The following is a 20146-nucleotide window of genomic DNA, read 5'->3' as shown; positions in this document are numbered from 1 at the left end:
CAGCACAACTCGCCATTGGCTCTCGTCCATAAAGCGCTGGTGCTGATGTTGGGAGCGGGGCAGGGAAGGGAGGAGGAGGAGTGGAAGGAGGTAGAAGGGAGGGGGCTCGACAGCCCTGCTTCGCCCGCTTTCAACAGTGCAATGCGCCAAGTTAGCCACAGAGAGCTAGTTACACGGCGGAAGTACAGCGATCATGTAGGCAAAATAAAACGCTGCGAATGTCACATTATAGGAGAAGTACATGAAAGCATGATTTCTGAGATTTTTGTATTTATTTTACTTTATTTTAGAACGTAGGCTGTTTCGTACTGTGTAGCTAACGTATCCAAAAAAGTTGTTGTCTCTTATTTTTTATACTTATGTTGCAGTAACTTGGTAAAGGCATGTGTTCATGAGTTTGGGGTTGTGCCAAAGGACATTAGTATGGCCCATTATAATTTATCATGAGTTACACAGATCTGTGCAAAAGTCTTTAGCCAGACTTTTTTGAAATGGTCTTGCTTGTTTGTTAAGTCACTTAATGATGAGTCATTCGAACTCAACCAATGAATCAGTGTTGACACTTACCAGACAACTTATCAAAGAATCCATTTCAAATATTATCTTTAGGCAATGTGTTACTAGCAAGTGCTCACAAAAACACACAAACTGTTAAGAAGTAGGAAAAAATCCAGCAAACATCCAACACAGGACCTGAGAGATGCATCTGGCCCTTCAGGGCCTCTCTTTAATGAGAGAGGTACAACAGTGAACGTGAACAGCCTTTGACCAGTGGTGTTGGTGATCTTGTCAGAATTGGTATTCTCAGACTTTTGATTCAACATGCAATGCTATCTAAGCGTGTGATTGATGACAGCTTTATTTCTCAGCATGGCAGTGATCACAAACACACTAGGCAAGGCAAGGCAAGGCAAATTTATTTGTATAGCACAATTCAACAACAAGGTGATTCAAAGTGCTTTACAGAGACATTAGAAACAAAAACAAATAAAAAGCATGATTTAAAATTAATTAAAACAAGCAAACAAACTAACTAACTAAACACACACATTTCACACCTGTTCGCGCGATCTGAACCCTTATCGTAAGGGGAGCTACCAGTCCTTCTGTGGACGAGCTACTTTCTATTTTAAATTCCCTGAATTTAAAATACTCTCTAGACCCAGTCTAGACCCAGCTGGGGAGCTACCCAGAGCTCTAAACCCACTTAACAAACAAACAAACAAACAAACAAACAAACAAACAAACAAAACAGTATATAAAATCAAAACAGATAAAATCAGAACAGTAGATGAAATCAGTAGTTAATGTAAGTTTTAAAATTTAAGCTTAACAAACAAACAAAACAGTATATAAAACCAAAACAGATAAAATTAGAAATAGATAAGATCAGTAGTTAGTGTAAGTTTTGAAATTTAAGCTTAAAAGTGTGGATTTGGTGCTTTATTCAAATGCAGCTGAGAATAGGTGAGTCTTCAACCTGGATTTAAATAAACTGAGTGTTTCAGCTGATCTGAGGCTTTCTGGGAGTTTGTTCCAGATATAAGGAGCATAAAAGCTGAATGCAGCTTCTCCGTGTCTGGTTCTGACTCTGGGAACTGATAAAAGACCGGATCCAGATGACCTGAGGGATCTGGAAGGTTCATACTGGGTCAGCAGGTCACTGATGTATTTTGGTCCTAAACCATTCAGAGCTTTATAGACCAGCATCAGAACTTTAAAGTCTATCCTCTGACGGACAGGTAGCCAGTGTAAAGACCTCAGAGCTGGACTGATGTGGTCCACTTTTTTGGTCTTAGTGAGGACTCGAGCAGCAGAGTTCTGAATGAGCTGTAGTTGTCTGACTGATTTTTTAGGTAGACCTGTAAAGATGCTGTTACAGTAATCAAGCCTACTAAAAATGAATGCATGGACTAGTTTTTCCAGGTCCTGTTGAGACATCAGATCTTTTATCCTTGAAATATTCTTGAGGTGATAGTAAGCTGATTTTGTTATTGTCTTAATGTGTTTTTCTAAGTTTAGGTCTGCATCCATCACTACACCCAGATTTCTCGCCTGGTTTGTGGTTTTTAGATGTATAGATTGAAGTTCTCTGGTGACCTGTAATCGTTTTTCTTTGGCGCCAAAGACTATTACCTCAGTTTTGTTTTTGTTTAGTTGGAGAAAATTGTGGCACAACCAGTCATTGATTTCCTCAATGCATTTACCAAGAGCCTGTACAGGGCCTCGGTCTCCTGGTGACATTGTGATATATATTTGTGTGTCATCTGCATAGCTGTGGTAGTTTATTTTGTTGTTCTTTATAATCTGTGCCAGTGGGAGCATGTAAATGTTAAACAGAGGGGGTCCCAAGATGGAACCTTGGGGAACTCCACATGTGATACTTGTCTGCTCAGATGTGAAGTTACCTATTGATACAAAGTATTTCCTGTTTTCTAAGTATGTTTTGAACCAGTTTAGTACAGTTCCTGAAAGACCTGTCCAGTTCTCCAGTCGTTTGAGTAATATGTTGTGGTCAACTGTATCAAATGCTGCACTGAGATCCAGTAAAACTAGGACTGACATTTTTCCACTGTCTGTATTCAGACATATGTCATTAAACACTTTGGTCAGAGCGGTTTCAGTGCTGTGGTTCTGTCTAAAACCTGACTGGAAGGCATCATAGCAGTTATTCTGTGTTAAGAAGTAATTGAGCTGTTGAGAAACTGCTTTTTCAATGATCTTACTTAAAAATGGGAGATTTGAGATCGGCCTGTAGTTGTTCTACCAGTGCATTCAAAGCATACCTGGACCTAATAACACACACACACTATCAATCATGAATTTTTGCCTCCACCTAGAAAAGAACAAAAGCCATCCAGGATTCAAAGGAGAGCTCTGAATGACCTTTGAGAAGCCTGGAGAACTGTTCCTGAAGACTACTTAAAGATATTATAAGAAAGCGTCCAGAAAGAGTTCAGGCTGTGTTGAAGGATGAAGGTGATCATGCCAAATATTGACTTTCATTTTCATTAGGTTGTGTAAACTATATTTTTTCCTTATCTACTGTTCTTTCATTTATGTTTTCAGGTTTCAGTAAATTGCTGCACCTGTTTTCTATTTTTCCACAGATACGTGGGCTAATGAAAATCTTAGGGGTGGCTCAAGACTTTTGCACAGTACTGTGTGTGCAAAAAAACAAAAGACAAAAAAAGGGGTTTTTTGTCTGTTACTGACGTAGTAAAATAAATAAATAACCTACATGATGCCAGTACAACCAGTTAGGATGAACTCGTTTATTTTCCCTTACTGGCTTTTTGTTGAGAACGCTCGAGTTTTATTTTGTGCATCGTCGCCGGAAGTGCCCTGTTTAAATGCGTTAACATGACACTGGTCCCAAGTAGAGTGCAGTGGCTGTGTTCCTGGAGACAGAGGAGGAGAAAGTGTCCGATTTTGGGGGGGTCTGCTTCGAAAATCACGTCTGACTTTGATCTTTCTTTTTTATGAAAGGAGAAGGAAACCCTTGAAGCTACTTCTGCAAGAACAAACAGACACAGGCTCAAGTGGTGGGACTGGATCTAGATCTGCATGGGTGACAGAAGCTCCTCTCACTGATCTGGATGTGTCAAAGAGGAGGGACGGTTTGTGCTGTGAGCTCCTTTTGAAATGACTCAAGTGTCGGGTGTGAACACAAGACAAGTGATCGAAGGAGGAAAATGATGTTTACAGGATTCAGGCTGCTTTCATCTGATTTTATTCGTTGCTTTTAGGAAGTTTTTCCATCAAATCTCTCCGCCTTTCAGATAATCTAATTTGAAGCCGTCCACCGCACCTCGGCGTGTCAGCTTCTTTGTTATCAAAGTTGATCTCAGCTTTAGAGATTTGTTGTAAAAACGAAAATTTGACTAGTCAAAGTGCCGTCATTCACTGTTTTGTAATCAATCTTAAGACATTTTTAACAGATATTTATTTTCACAAATTTATAAATATATAAATATATCTTTCTAACTGAGAGGTGAACATGGCGATCAACACGGATGCCAACTTCCAGAGATCCAGTTTGGGTGAGGGCGGAGGAGGCGCTCCGCCGCCAGACTTCCAGGAAACTGAGAAACTACTTGCAGTGACCACTGAGCCTGGAGGGAACCAGATGAACATGTCCACCTCCTTCACGGTCAACGTGGGCAGCGACAAGGGTCTGGAAGCCGAGGAGAACGGCCACAGCGTCTCCGTGAGATCGGGCTCCACCGGGCAGCTGGCCGCCTCCGCCCCTCTCTCCCCTTCCAAGGCGAGTCTGAGCCGCTCCTCCACCGGCAACGCAGTCCAGGAGACCCCGAAGCCCCGGGATTACCTCATCCTGGTCATCATCTCCTGCATTTGCCCCGTTTGGCCCATCAGCATCGTGGCACTGGTGTACTCCATCATGGTGAGCATCTTGTTGCCTCGTCAAAAGTGTTAAAACCCCTAAATATGTTATTGCTGGTGCACATGATGGGACAGTGCTATTAGGCTAAGTAAATTAAGATCTTGGAACAAAAGAGGACTGGGTTCTTGAGATTCCATCACTGCTTCTTGCAGTTAAGGCTCACTTTATATTTGAGAATGCCCTTTACCTTTACAGCCTTTTGATATATGAAGGAAGCTTTTTTTTTTTTAAAGTATGGCTATTATCCCTAACTAAGAACCACATTTGCGTTTGGGTGAATGGTCATATTAATTTTAGACAGAAAGACCATTTAGCAGAGCTTGGATGACAATTTAAAAGAGTTTCTGACACTTTTACACTTAAAGGTTTTAAATTTTTGAATATATATATAAATAACAGAAGTGCAAATGTATGTGAAAAACTGACTTATACACACAGAACACTCAGTGCCTCATTATCTTTCACTATTGCTGAGGCTTTAAATGATCTCACGCTGGCTGCTTCCACTCAGCTGCCAGATGGTCTGCTTCAGAGGGGCTGATACTTGATGTATCCCTTCACAGGAAATTTAAGGGTGCAGCTAAGACACTAAAGCTACTTCAGTCAGATATGGCATTACAGAATTGTAAATAAAATGTTGTGTTTTTGCAGATAGACCTTTGTATGGGCTGCATTCCAAAACGCAGCACATGTAACTGATCTGTGATGCTGAGGATGCACTTTCCTGCTGTCTCCCTCTGCAGTGAGGTCTGGAGCGAAGATGGTGGAGCTGTTGTTTGAGGCTCTGCTTTTTAGTATTGTTTTTTTACACAATACTATGCCTATATCTCTCAAAGATACATCAGTACCAGTGTGTGCTGCACATATGAGCTTATAAAAGTGCATAATGCATAATGCAAAGAAAGATGCTTGTGTTTATTTAAAAATGGCATCATTCACATAATTTGTCTGGCAATCAGCAGGAAGTCCAGTGTTTACACACATTTCAAAAAGCTTGGTATATTTAAATCACGTATGTAAATTTGCCTCCATGTGATATACACACACAACTTTTGAAATAAAGTAATTCATAAACAGAACATAGTGTGAAGGTCAAAAATTTTATGTATGTATATATTCTTCTCTACCAATATGTTGAAACTGTATCAAATTCATGCCTAAATTACCACAGCTATATTTACTATATTTTTACTCTTTTCCACATTTACAATAAAACATCTAAAATAAGAAAAAAGGCTTGTAAACTACAAATCGTATGTATATAGGCTCTTCAAGCTCTGTAACAGCCACAATAGAGCTTAGCAAAGTGTGTTGTTAGCCATAATATCTAATGTGTTCTGCACTGTAAGTGTAGAGAAAGGCAAACTGCTGTTCTTGAGCAGTACAGACACAAACAGCCTATGACGGACCTTTGCAGTAAGTATCTGGAACCATTCTAGCAGAACTCTTTTAGCGCCATCAGTCATAACTTCCCTGTGTCACGATTTTAACTCCTGGTGGCTGACGGCTCCTTAGTTTCAAGCCATTTGTGTTTTTCAGCGCACTTTACTTCTGACACTGTCCAGTAGCCAATTCTCAGATCTACAGAGAAACAAAGCAGAGGAAATGCAGTAAGCCATTAGTTCTGTAATATCACTCTTGCGGGGACTACACACCAAGGGGAATATCAGACGGTATCCACAAGACAGCCTGTACTTCCCTGAGCCATCATCAGGAACCCACTGACATTCACAAGTCGGTTGCTGGCTAATGGCATTGAGAGAGAGAGAGAGAGAGAGAGAGAGAGAGAGAGAGAGAGAGAGAGAGTGTGTGTGTGTGTGTGTGTGTGTGTGTGTGTGAGAGAGAGAGAGAGAGAGACAGAGAGAAAGTGTGGCAGAGGGAGGTTTTCACAGAGGGCAGAAGAGAGAAAAGCGAAGGAGGAAGAAACTGGAGCTGGCCACTAACTCAATAGAAGACGAGTGAAGTCAATTTAGTTTCTCTGCAGAGGGCAGATTGCAGCAGTTAGCCAGCTCAGTAGCAGCGATCAACATCCTCTCTCTTTCCTGGGGGGTAAGGAAAGGGGATATGGGCCTCCCAAAGAAGATCAAAACATCATTCGCTACAAGGGCAGATGGGCATGAGAGAGACAGCAAATAGCCATAAAGTAGTTCCTATCACTTGATTAGAAGAAGCTAAATCAGATAGCACAGTCAGATAAGTGCGAGTGAGTCAGAACAGGAAAAACAGAGGTGTACAACGCTCACTTGTGAGCAGATGAATCAAAAGTAATGTGGTTGATACCACACGATACAGCTTTGGAGTGCCAGATTAGTGCTAAGTGCCAGTATTCGCTACTCATCATCCACTGTGAAATGGATATTGCTGGAAAGTCAGATAAAAAAAAAAGAGCAACTATTAAAATGGTATCAATGGGGAGGTGTCAGAGGAAGCTGAACAGACTTTAGAAATTCATTCACAGAAAGACAGAAAGATCAAAAAAGACCATCTTAAGGGGTAGCCTGATATGAAATGCCACAGTTGGTGGTCACTTGCATTATTGATGAGCCTTTAGCTTCCAGTGATCTGGATTCAGACTTCATTTCATGCCAAGAGGGTTTGTGCTTAACAGTCGTGCTATTATGTAACATTAACTGTGCTGTGTGCTGTGTATTCAATTAAAACCTGATGTAAACCATATAGCTTTTGTTTTATAAGTATAGTACGCAATCAACATTTGTAGCTAAGCAATGGCTCAAAAATGGCTGTGTAATGTGATCAGAGTGATAAGCAGCAGTATCTGTGGCACTGTCCCGTAGCTCTAAGTGGCATTTAAGCCTGTTTCAGCTCATTGCTTTAGTTCTTCAGAAATACAGCTGTTTTTAGCAGCAGATTCAAGCAACAAAGCTTTGACAAATCCACAGTATTCCAGCCTGTTCGACACAAAACTGAGCTGCAACAGACCCAAATATTTACCCCAGGAATCTTTCAAACCTCAAACAGAGCTGGAAAGAAACGCAAATATAGGAGTGGATACAAATATATCCAGGTGTTTTGTTTTTAGATCACACACCTGTCTCCAGCTCCAGCTTTAAATACAATCAAAACTCGTGTAATTGTCTGTGTCTAACTGTAAATGCAGACTTCAGTAGATTCTGCTATTATGCAAAACATAAACTATATCACAGAATTTAAGAAAATACACATTTTTGTGTATGTAGACAGTGCAAACATTAAGTAAGATGTATATCCATCTTTTAATCGCTTAAACAGGTAAAAGTATCCATCTGTGTTGGTCCCATTTACCCTTGTAAAAGCGTCAGCATCTTTCCACACTGTAGATGGTGCATTGCTAACAGCAGGAACAGTTACATCCATCATCATCTCCCACTACTTTCAGCAGTAGGAGCACATAAAAGCCAACTTCCAGCTGGCTGCCGCCAAAGATCTCTGACAGATGCTTGGTGGGAAGGACTTGCGGCTGGCAAACGTTGAAGATACGCAGTCAATTATGGTTACTGGAGAGGTTGGGGTAATAGGTTTTTACAGTGCGCACTAGCCTATCCCAGTAATGGGAATGCCCAAACTGCAGGAGCATTACTGCATGTGCTGCAGATTTGCCTGTAAAATATGGTCTCACAATGCTGCACTGGCGGGATGGCTTTGTTTGTGTGTGTATGTGTGTGTGTGTGTGTGTGTGTGTGTGTGTGTGTAGGTAAATGAGATCTTATTAGCAGTCAAGTGCTGCAGTCACCATCAGAGAGCATTTAACACTGTTCTTACCCAATGTGAGCTCATCAGAGTGTTACAGAGAAAAAAGAAAAGCCGTGTGCTACAACTCATTTATCATTTTAAATCAATGAATGCTACAATGTGATCATCCACTGAATAATACAACTGAATGCATAGAAAGTCATGTTTTGAGTACAAGTATAGTACAGAGCACTTACCAGCATAAGGGCCACTAGCTATATGAGTGGCTTATTTGATAATATAGGAGCTTTTAAAATCTTCAAATCCCACTACTCGATGATTTAATATTAAAAATGAATGCATCTTCACTTGTTTTAATTATAATATTGGGACATTTTATTTACAATATTGTACAGAAATCTTGAGCCACCCCTCTTTTCTTTCTATTTTGCCTCCAAAGAACAAGACTTTCTCGTATGATAGTTCTCCAGCCTTCCAGAAGGTCCAGAAGTTTCTTTAGCTGTTTTTCCATTCATTTTCATTCCAGTGCTTCTACCTCACTATATTGAGAGGAATGTTTTTGTTAGGCCACTTAACACTGACCTATGACTCATTCAAACATAAAAAGACATGATAAGTTAGGGGATGAATCAGTGTTGTCTCTACGCAAAGAACTGTATCTTCAGGCACTTTGTTACTAGCAGCCTGCGACAACACACATAAATTGTATTTTGAAGTGGAGAACAAAAGAATAAGAATCTTCAGAAGATAAAGTTATCTGAATGCCATGTCCTTAATAGGGGAAAAGATCCAGCCTGACAGGACCTGAGAGATGCATCTGGCCCTCCAGTTGATCTGAAGGCCCAGATGTTCACTGAAGACTCACGAGATGGTCTCAGTGGAAGGGACTGTCTTCTTCTGGCAAGAAGGCATTGTTGATGAAGGGATACTGGGACAAAGGGCTGAGGTATGCCAAATTGTACAAAAACTGTACTGAAAAATCAGTGGCAACAGTGGAGTGGTGAATCCAAATGTGAAATCAGGATGTGCAGAAGAGGTCAGGAGAGAGATACGACAGTGAGTGTCTACAGCCATCTGTAAAACATGGTGGAGGTTCTGTCATGGTTTGGAGCTGCCTATCAGCCAGTGGTGTTGGAAATCTTGACAAAATTGATTACATTTATTTTTATTTATATAAATGACAACAACTGTTGCCTCAAGGTGCTTAATTGATACAATTGTAAACACAGAGAAGTGCCATCAGATGTTAATACCTAATGCAATACCATCTGCAAATCATCTGATTGGTGATAGCTTCAATTTTCAGCATGACAATGGTCGCAAACACTTCCAGTGCAGTAAAATCATACCTGGATAGAAAAACACACATTGGAACTCTATCAGTCATGGACTAACCTTCCCCTAGAGTCCCAACTGCAACACTACTGAAGCAGTGTGGGATCATCTCGACAGACAATGGAATAAAAGGCAGCCAACACCCAAATATTTTCAATGGACCTTCATATTGTCCTTATATATCGTATTTGCATGTGAGCTTACAAATGTTTCAGTAAAACCTATTCTTCATTTTATTAGCAAAATCTGGACAAATGCAACAGAAATCGCTTCAGCACATTAATTTGTGATTAACTACCTGCAAAAAAAAAGTTGTAATAATGGCATTTGCACCAGCTTAAGCTGTGCATTCCAATTGCTAAGTAACAGATGCTAAACTTACTTTTCATTGTGTGATTTGCATCACATTAGATAATGACAGCGGTGTAACTAGACAACTCTTTGCTTTAGAAATCTCACCTGTGGTGAAAGCGTTTCTTAGTGTTTGCCCTTTTTTAGTACAAATAGCCCATTTCTGTTTTGTTTTTGTAGTTGAATTGTATATCGATAAACTGTGTTTGGTTTAACAAACAGATTGCTAATAATAGCATACATTATCCCGATGATAGTGCACTGTGCTATGAACTAAACGATGAAACCTGACTCTGAGTTATTTAAATATGCCTGGCAGTGGTTCACTTATAAATGATCTGCCAATGGATAAAGGTTTATACTATGATGGTCTAGTCTTTAAAAGCATTAGCACTCTGTTAGTTTGTTTGAATTCACAAGCAAATATATAAACACAAGTAAAATCGTATGTAACCATCAGCTACAATGCATTTTATAGCTAGAATAGGTATTGTGCCATCATAGCTCTGGAAGGTTTGATCATTTGGTGGTTTGAAATTTTAATGGGCATTTTCTGTAAAAAGTCTAAAAGCCTTGCTAGCCGCTTCCGAGAGACTGCGATGTTCTTTATCCCTCACCGGACCAATGTGATTTAACTTAACATACCAAAACAAAAAACCCTGCAAAAGCCTCGTACAAATTCATTTGGGGATTATAATCTAAAAGTTTTGAAAGACATAATGTATAAACCTGGAAAACGACAGATTTGCTCATAGAAGAAAACATCCTCTCACTGTACACTTCTGCGTTCCACCATGGCTGCTGTTGGTTCTCCATTATTAATGGCAAGTGAGAAAAGAAGCACTTACTGACTTACTACCACCCACACTTGTCTGCTGAACATTTGAACACATTAGAGAGAACGAGTGTGCGTGTGTGTGTGTACAAAGGCAGCACAATGAACACTACAATTAGGGTAGAATTTCCCATTCTGAAAACAAATATGACCCGTAGTCGTGCTGTGAATCAATACAGGCGTGATTCAGTGAAGCAAAGGGTGCCTCCCTTTCACTACACACAGATATTCACAAACACAAATGAAAACCTCTCGCAGGTCTCAAAGGTAACATCCAACAAGACTAGGTCCAAATGAGAGTGCTGACATTGCCTTCCTTTGTTTCTTTTTACTTTCTTATTATCATTATGCAAGTAAAATATCATCTTTTTAAATCACCTCCATTCTCCATTGATGGTTTCTCTCCAAGCTGGCCAAATAGGCTGTGTTTTCTGAAAGGGACTTCCATTGATTTAAGGTGCTGATGCTGCTTTTCTCTATGAGAAAAGATCAATACAGGCTCCAGCGGGACTTTGCACCATAGCTTCACATTGCAGTCCTCAGAGCAAGAAGATGGAGTGTGTCCCTGTGAAAGAGTGAGTGAGTGAGAGTTAAAAAAAAAAAAAAAGTAATGTTTTTGTTTTACTGTCATGAGCCTGGATTGTGGGATGAGACATTGCATGTAGTAGATATTTAGATTTGATCAAATTTAAATAAATCCTAGAAATAATCGTCCAGTTAAATAGTTTTTGTGATTACGTTTCTTACCATGCAGGATATAGGAGTACATTATATTAGGTGACTGTTTTAAAGCAATTGCATTATATTGAAATATCTTTGTTTTAATTGCGATGCAGCATCTGTCAAAAGTTGAGTTTGAGCCTTTTAGAATTAAAAATTGGGAGGCGTTTGTGAAGCTGCGATAAACTGTGTGAGCAAATCAGTCAGTAATTTAACCCCATAACAGACTAGTGTATTATATTTGATACATACAGTTTTTGAGACTTCAACATTTCAGTGTGATTTTTTTTTTCCCTAAAAAATACAAATATATTGGATAATACACTTTTAAGAAGTAATTCTTTGCCAGGTGTAGCTATCATATTTGCTAAACTTTGTTTTTTGCAAATTATTGCAAATTTCATCTTTTTATAAATGTCAGGAGATTTAATAAATTCTCCATTTATTGGCAATTATTTAACGGTTCAAGTTTGAAGGGGTAAGAAGAATATTTGTCAATGTAAAATTCTGACAAATGTACATTTTTCATCACATGGTCCCAAGGTCCTCCTTAAAAGCAGACGTGAGCTTTTCTCAGAAAGATCTCAAAAAACTACCATCAGTGCATTTCATCTTTGCATCTACAACTAAGAAAAACATAATTTTCATAATTACCAGAGCTGTTAACTTAGAGCAGCTGTTTTGGCCTAATAAATTTGTTAAGCGCTGTGTATTTAATTTATTTCTCCTTTTTTTCCTGCATCTTTAATAATCCAAAACATTCATATTTCACCCATGCCTAGTACCACTTCCTCATCTTCTTAATATTGAGTTCATTATGCACTGGGCAGCTGAAATCCTTTATCATGCAAGAATGTGAAGACATTCTGCTTTGAAAGTATATCATGAGCTCGGTTGTTGTTATTATTTCCCAAACATCAGGCATTATTAAAAGAAGAGATGAATGCCATATTTAAAAGTAGTTTTCCACTCTATCCTAAGGTTGCACTGTCCCAAACCCACGTGTACTAGTGCACAGTAGTATCTTACTACCAGACAGCCTGGAGGCAGAGCATCTCACGGGAGTGAGACGATGGAGTAACAAGTTAGTAATCAGGGGAACTACTCTGTAATTCAATCTGAATTTGAGGCAGTTCCCACCTAACCCCCAACACTCTATTTCTTCAGTATTCAGTGACTGAATGAAGCAAGAAAACAGAGACACCATAGCATGATTTCAAACTAAATTGTGAGGGTAATGTGAAATTAAGAATAGTGGATTACTTCCTGAAATTCTCTTATGAAGCATGAAGTTCTCAATCGCTGCTAAACTCAGGTGTAGGCAGGTTTCATTGCTGCAGTCACACATGGACTGAGTCATGATCCTTCTTCTACCTGCAAATCACCTCTTACTTTTAATTCTGATGAAAATGCTTTTAATTTCAGTCAGTGTTAATTATATTTGTTTTATTAACACTTTCATACACACAATGCCGTTTATATTTAAAGCATTTGAACTTTCATATGTAAAATGGGGAAAAATCTTTTGAGGAATACGATAGTGTAGTTAAACTGTCAAACTGATGAATTTCTTTGTTTTGTTTTTGTTTTTTAACTTTTCATATTTTTATATCTGTAACTCCAACCTGTGTAGAGCTTATATGTATTTTAGTCTTAGGACAGTAGGGCAGCACTTTCTTTCTTCTAATACCAGATAAGTTTTGGTGAGAGTTCCAATTTCTGTTTTATCACCTCTGCTTTGAAAAGACTCATCCTGGACACCTGCTGAAGTATTTAAACGCCATCTCCATTCAGGTTGATCAGGTTGTTTAGTTGCTCTAGTACTCAAGTGAAACTTGTTAAGTTATAGAGCAAATACTTGGAGTGATATATGTAAACTATAGGCAAAACACACACATGATGAAATTTTGTTTTATGACTAAATAAATGAAAAACAGCAACATAAGATTTTTTTATCTGATGTGTGCATGTACATGCTGCAATACCGTGAAGAGCAGTGTTCCTTTGTGTGGATTCCCTTTCACAAAATAAAAACATACACTGTTAAAAAACCCTGCCAATCCAATGAAAAGCCTGAGACATCAGTAACGGGAGATTTGATCTTTGGGGTGACTCACATAAAAGCAATGCAGAAGGCTGAGAATTCCCATCCATCACACCTTTCACACATACGCATGAATCACTCTGTCTCCGTATCTGCAGTGTACAAGCAAAGCAATATACGTTCAGCATTAAAATGATATACAACCCCTTCATACTGCTGCACTCACCGACTCCATCCAATTGGCTCTGCAAGTCACATTCTTCCATCAGTCCCAATCTGCCGGCATGAGATTTGCCCGTTTACAGTTGAAATAAATTACTCTCTGCATTTCACAAGTCAACATTACTGTGCTGCATGTTTATCAATTTCTTTTTAAAATAAGTATTGATTAACTATATGATAAATATTTTAAAGTGTAACTCTTGAAGAGCTGCTTCAGTATTTTCCTCCGGCCAGGAACTTCATCATTTGTCCAGTAAAGCCACGATCCCTTCTCTGCACATGTCAAAACCATCACAGCTTTGCCTCTAACATTGTTTCCAAAGCACTGTGAGATGTCACTCTGACATAATCATTTCTAACCCTGTCCATCATGGTCTCTTTGTCAGTGCCACAGCAGGTCTCACTACCATCTTGTAAACTTTCCCTTTGACTTTGATACTCTTTACATTTTCATCTTTCCACCTGCCACTCTCTCATTCACACACACGTATTCTGTTTGCTACTACTGACTTTCATTCCTTTTCTCTCCAGAGCATACCTCCACCTGTCCAGGCTCCACAGAGTCCACAGAGACCCCTGCCTGCTTTCCTTTGGCTTTGCCACCTCTCTTTTTTATATTATTAGCCTCCAGTACTCTGTGCACTTCATTCATCTTCCTGACTATCCCACTGTTTCTTCACTAACCTTTGAGTGTTTTCTTGCACTTCCTCTTTCCACCACCAAGTCTCTTTGTCCTGTGTCGTCTGCCCAGAAGATACCCCAAACACCAGTAACTTTTCCCCACCACCCAGAGCTTGTCTCAACTCACTTCTACTTGTTCTTGGTGTCCAAAGTCATTCTACAGACTACCATCTGATGCTGCCTAACTACATTGTCCCCATGAAAACTTTTGAGGGTTAGACTTTTCAAAGAGCCACAGGTTAGAGTGTGAATAATTATTGGTACACCTCAGCGCTTCAGTGTATATGCCGAAAGAAAAACCAGCTCTGGAGAACATACGGGTGTTTTATGTTTTCAGTGTAAAATATGTACTAATCTGGACATTTTTCAAGAACTTTTCACATTTGTTTCACCCATAAATGGGAAAAGCATTGCACTTTAGTACATAAGCTCAGTGAGCAATGGTTTATATGTATCTTGAATTTCACACCTTACACTCAATGTGTGTGAAGACTTGTGTATGTTCGTGAGTTAATAAAGGTTTTTTTTAATCACCTATTTCTTTTTTTAAATGTTAAATCACATTACACCAGATCAGCAAAATCCATCGATGAGCCTGACTGATCCAGGATGATTAGTTCAGTAGTTTCAGGGTGTTCAAAATTGATAATAATCAAACAATTTGGAGTTCTTCAGGTGCAGGTGCAATAACTCAGGTTTTGGGGCAGTCACAAAGTCTTAGTGCTGCTTGGTCTTATTAGTTTTTCCTACACAAACTGGAAAAATAAAGAAATTAGAGGAAGAACTGGATTAATTACAAATAATACTTTATAGGGTTCCTGCTACATCACTGTTTGCATCTCTAGCTTTATCCAAGAACTCATAAATATGTAGATGAAAATCTCCACCCTAAGTGTATCCTTGGTTTGGCTGGTTCGACAGATCTTCCTAAAAATGTTTGGTCTACTACCTAATATATTAAATTTGTTTAATAGTCTTGCTGCTTTTGTGTGTCCTCAGTCCAGAAACAGTCTCCAGGCGGGGGACATAGACGGGGCCAAGAGGCTGGGTAAACTGGCTCGTCTGCTCAGTATCGTCTCCATTGTCTTGGGCGTGGTCATGATCACAGTCTACGTCTCAGTTTCAGGTACATTCATTGAATCAAGCAGGACAAATTTTTGAGGACAGTGATGTTATCATGATGGTGTCCAGTGTGCTGCACCGAGATTTAGATTGAGGTTTAAAGTGTAGCTGTAGGAGGAACTATCTACTCAGAAGGGTAGTCCAAGAAACATCTGCCAAGGCAGCTCACTCTCTCGGCAGAATGTTCCTGGTAACTCATTTTGTTTACTTTCTTCTTTTTAAACATACGTTAAGAAGTTTGTAGTGCAGTAAAAATGAGATAAGAGTAGCATGACAGATGTTTACATTGATTACATTATTGTCATTTTGACTTTTATATCAATCTTGAAGGAGAGGTCAGAGGTCAAACGCTAAAACTTTTAAATTCTTATAAGGCTTTTTGTCAATTTTCAACCAATAAATCATTAAGTTGACCTTGAAGATAAGGCCCCTCTACACTCAAAGTTTTATCGAAATCAGAATCCAAAATTTTTCAAGCGATCTTGTTTACAGACAGAAAGAATGACATGCTTCAGATGTGTTTCCTGTTTTCAACTTTGCCAACATCTGTGTGTGTGTTACATTTACTTTTGCTGCAATCATAAGTGTGTAACATACTTCTTCTCTTTCCCTTTTTTACAGTTTCCAAATGAACTCGCGAGAGATGATCTTTCAGCAAGTAAACAAATGAAAAACACCATTCAGAGATGCATGTATTAGAATCTGGTTAGCATTTGCTTGACAAAAATAATGAAAATCCTGATGTAAATCTGTCAGGTTAAAACAGAGGAGGAAGAAAATGCAGATTTGTTTGTGGTCAGAAGGAACCCCGTGTGTTTCCCAGTGTGGAACATGGACTTCTCTCAATGAAGACAATAATCTGTGTATGAGGAGAGAGCGACTTTCTCTGTATGAGATGGAGCTTCTTTCGAAAAATGGATTTGGGGTTTGGTCGCCAAACTTTGGACAGCTGCATATAATCCTCATATATTCCTCATCGAATCTTTTGCATTCAAAGCATATACAGTTACAAATATATTTGAAATGTGGATAGAAAAAAATTACATATATACATTGTATATGTACATTTTATATGTTTGTATGCCAAGCGGTGCTGGGTTTGCTAAGGCTGTCATAGTGGCTGCTTTGTCAGTACCTGGATGCTCAGTGGAAACTCAAAGGTTTGTGAAAGTGGGCAGGGGACATAATTGTTTTTATTTATTATAATTTTTCATTGAAAACAAAAAAAAACAAGACCAAGTGCATGCCTGAATGTAGATCACCGAACCTCTGCCTTCATTTTGACTGTTATTTCCATGTTTCTTACCTTTTCCAGGAGTCTGAGAGACTAGCAGGTTTGCACATGTGAGACTGTTTTGTGTACATCTAATTATTTACCACAAACATGACTTAGTCTCAGCTACACCTTCAGGTGTTGTTTCTCCTCACCATATTCCCTTATAATTAATTTTACGTGTGTGCGTGCACGCGTGTGTGTGCACGTGTGTTTGCTGCCTTTCTACACCATTGGCATTGTTATACAATGACTGTTAAATGTCACTGATTATTTCACTGAATGTTTTTTCCAGCTTGTTGTATTGGTATAAAATGTATTTATATAGGAAAATATATATGCAATATGTACGCATGCTTCTTTTTTTTTAAACAACGAGCGGGTCTATAAGTTTAACTTAGTAACAATGAAAAGCATTTAAACAAAAAACACAAGCATTCTGTAAAGTTCAAGCCTGACAAATTGTCTGTATTCATAATTTTATCGAAGAGATGCAGTTTATTGTTCTGCCTGTGGATACATATAACAAGTATGTTACAGTGACATGTACCAGGCTTGTGAGCAGAGATAAAATTCAGTAACACTATGTTGCATTATTCAGATCATTTGGATAGATTTTGGGGCAATAATGTTATTTGGATGGCGGGGTTAATTTACATTTTGTATCATTTTCATTTTGATAAGTTGCAGTGCTTGTTTTCACTTGCTCATACAGTTCAAACAAGTGAAACCTTATAGCTATATTATGCTGCTAAAGTGATACTACCAAGTCCTCATCATCATCAGTGAAAGGATGTACAACTGCTAACTGTCGAGTTAACAGACTTTCAAGTCCCCGTTCATACTCGTGGTTGTACAAAAAGTCACTTTAGCAAAACATCCGAAAGCAGCAAAATCCAAAGATGCCCTACTGTTTACGTAGTGCAGGCGACAGCCCTACTGTTTTTCTTACATCTACATTTTTCATCTGGAACAATTGGCGAGCAGAAGCCAACTGTCAGTAAAACAGTTCAAACTTTTCCACTTCATTTCCGTGTATTAATGTGTTTCCTTTCCAGTATATTGTATGTGCCAGTTCACCTCTCTGTGGTGTACATTTTGCATGTCAGGAATAAACATTACCATGCATGGTCCAAGTTGTGCCTTCTCATGGTAACTTCCAATTCACAAGGAATTGTGTTGACCACAGCCATGCTAGCAACTTTCTGAGTCTGTAGTCTATAGATAGCATGTTGTTTCAAATAAATGTAAATATTCCAATAATTATATCAATAAAAACACCAACATGTTGATCGCAACGGCGATCGTGGCTCAAGAGTTGGCAGTTCGTCTTGTAATCGGAAGGTTGCCGGTTCGAGCCCCGGTTCGGACAGTCTCGGTCGTTGTGTCCTTGGGCAAGACACTTCACCCGTTGCCTACTGGAGGTGGTCAGAGGACCCGGTGGCGCCAGTGTCCGTTAGCCTCGCCTCTGTCAGTGCACCCCAGGGCAGCTGTGGCTACAATGTAGCTTGCCATCACCAGTGTGTGAATGACTGAATGTAGTGTAAAGCACTTTGGGGTCCTTAGGGACTAAGTAAAGCGCTATACAAATACAGGCCATTTGTCACTTAGACCTTTATGGGTCAGACCCCAGTTTGCCTACATGGTGAGGACCACAGGAGGTGTCGAGCTCACACACGTTTTTGGAAGGAGTTGTGTTTCGGTCACACAAACACTACACACATGCATGTCATCACTGCGGTAGGGCAGCAAGACTTTGTATGCAGAGACTTCAGCAGATCCAACTTCCCAAACCCTTTCACAATCATCCTACTGTCTGTCAATGTGAACAGATTCACTATTGATGTATATATACACACACACAGACACGTACAGTGTGAAACTGATGACAACTGAATGAAGATAAAAGAGCTCAAGTTCAGATTTTCCTTGTCTGCCTGCGTTTGTTAAATAACTGCTTAAATAAGCAGTTATTTCGTTAACTCTGTTTTCCTGGGTCTTTTCACGTGTGCTATGAATAAATCTTCTTTTTTTTCGGTACCGGTACTAGTTTTGTTTTGTTGTATTCATCCGCGACACCTTAAAGGCCGGTACGTGAAAATATTGTCGGGCACAAACCGGTTCGTGGCGCAAAAAAGGTTGGGGTTGATCTAAAAAGGTTGATCTACACGCTTCTCACATCGCCTAGATTTAAAATCAATGTTACAACAATAAAAAGAAAAACATTGCAGAATTTCACAGAGTTGCGAAAGCATCATGAAGCATATGAATCAGAAAAAAAGTACAAATAGAACCAAAGTGTGAAATCCACAAGCTGCTTCAGAACACACAGTATGCGCCACAGATTGTACATAATTGTTGGCCAACACTGCTCAAGATGCTGCAGGTTAACCTGCAGTCCAAAACAAAGAAAAACCACCCATTCAGCACATAAAAGCCTCTGATCCTTCCTGCTTTCTCTCTCAGTGAGTGTAAATACACTGTCAACAAGCAAACACACACTCATTACCCCCTACAAAGACAAACACAGCCTATGTCTGGTACCGTTGTTATTATGGACGCTCACATGTTGAAACACTCAGACAACTATTCCTGTGTGTTTGTTTCTCTGTGTGTGTGTGTGTGTGTGTGTGTGTGTGTGTGTGTGTGTGTGTGTGTGTGTGTGTGTGTTTTGTTGTTTGCAGTGCTCTGTCTTTTCCTGCTGGTGGTGGAAGTGATTTGGAAAGAATGCAGTGGAAAGGGAGAGGCGTCGTGGCCATTAAACCAGCGGGATTGGGCCTCAAATGAAAGCGCGGTGCTAACGAGGGCGGATGCTAATTGAAGGGCCTCCTGCTGTGGGGGTCTCACACACACACACACACACACACACACACACACACACACACACACACACACACACACACACACACACACAGCATTCCTTTCTACAGAATTCACAATATACATACATAAACTGTATAACCGTACACTGTTTTCCTTTCTTTCTTTCTTTTTTTGCAAAGAACTCATACTGGGATAGCAGAATGTAAACAGTTCCCTTTCAGTCGATTCACTCGGTACAACACATAAGTATGGGATATCACGCCCTCGCGTGTTCTGGCTAAAGAAACCTTTATTCACGCCTTTAAAGCAGATGACGTGTGATGACACGCGGACGGCTCTTCACCTCGCTGAGAACACCTCTGCTGAGTTGGGCTAGCTAGCTGCTGCTAGTTAGCTCCGTTGTCTGCTGACTTGAACTTAGCTTAACTACCCTTGTTTGTGCATTGCCATGGTTACCGGTAAGTTGGCATGCGTTTACATGCGTCGCCATGGTCACCGGCCTGTTTACATGTGTCGCCATGGTTACCGATCCGTTTACATGCATCGCCATGGTTACCGGTCCGTTGCCATGGTTACCGGTCCGTTGACATGCGTTTACATGCCTCGCCATGGTTACCGGTCCGTTGCCATGGTTATCGACGCATT

General features: G+C 39.7%; 1 protein-coding gene across 1 annotated transcript; it reads left to right on the top strand.

The window, feature by feature from the left end:
• The first annotated feature begins 3376 nt into the window (after positions 1-3376).
• trarg1a (trafficking regulator of GLUT4 (SLC2A4) 1a) lies at positions 3377-17995 on the top strand. The gene is made up of 4 exons (XM_082502846.1): positions 3377-3629; positions 3993-4405; positions 15283-15409; positions 16027-17995. Exons 2-4 carry the CDS (start codon positions 4001-4003, stop codon positions 16035-16037), a joined length of 543 nt encoding a protein of 180 aa, XP_082358972.1. The 5' UTR covers positions 3377-3629; positions 3993-4000; the 3' UTR covers positions 16038-17995.
• Positions 17996-20146: the final 2151 nt, after the last annotated feature.

This window comes from Aulonocara stuartgranti (assembly GCF_965226115.1).
Source record: "Aulonocara stuartgranti genome assembly, chromosome: 14".
In the NCBI taxonomy this organism is placed as follows: Eukaryota; Metazoa; Chordata; class Actinopteri; order Cichliformes; family Cichlidae; genus Aulonocara; species Aulonocara stuartgranti.
This window is presented reverse-complemented; position numbering and strand designations above follow the sequence as displayed.

Bases quoted from the DNA above. Each gene is read 5' to 3' on its own strand.
- trarg1a (XM_082502846.1), top strand. From the start codon at position 4,001: ATGGCGATCAACACGGATGCCAACTTCCAGAGATCCAGTTTGGGTGAG. The intron at 4,406-15,282 runs GTGAGCATCTTG...GTGTGTCCTCAG, and splicing joins CACTGGTGTACTCCATCATG to TCCAGAAACAGTCTCCAGGC.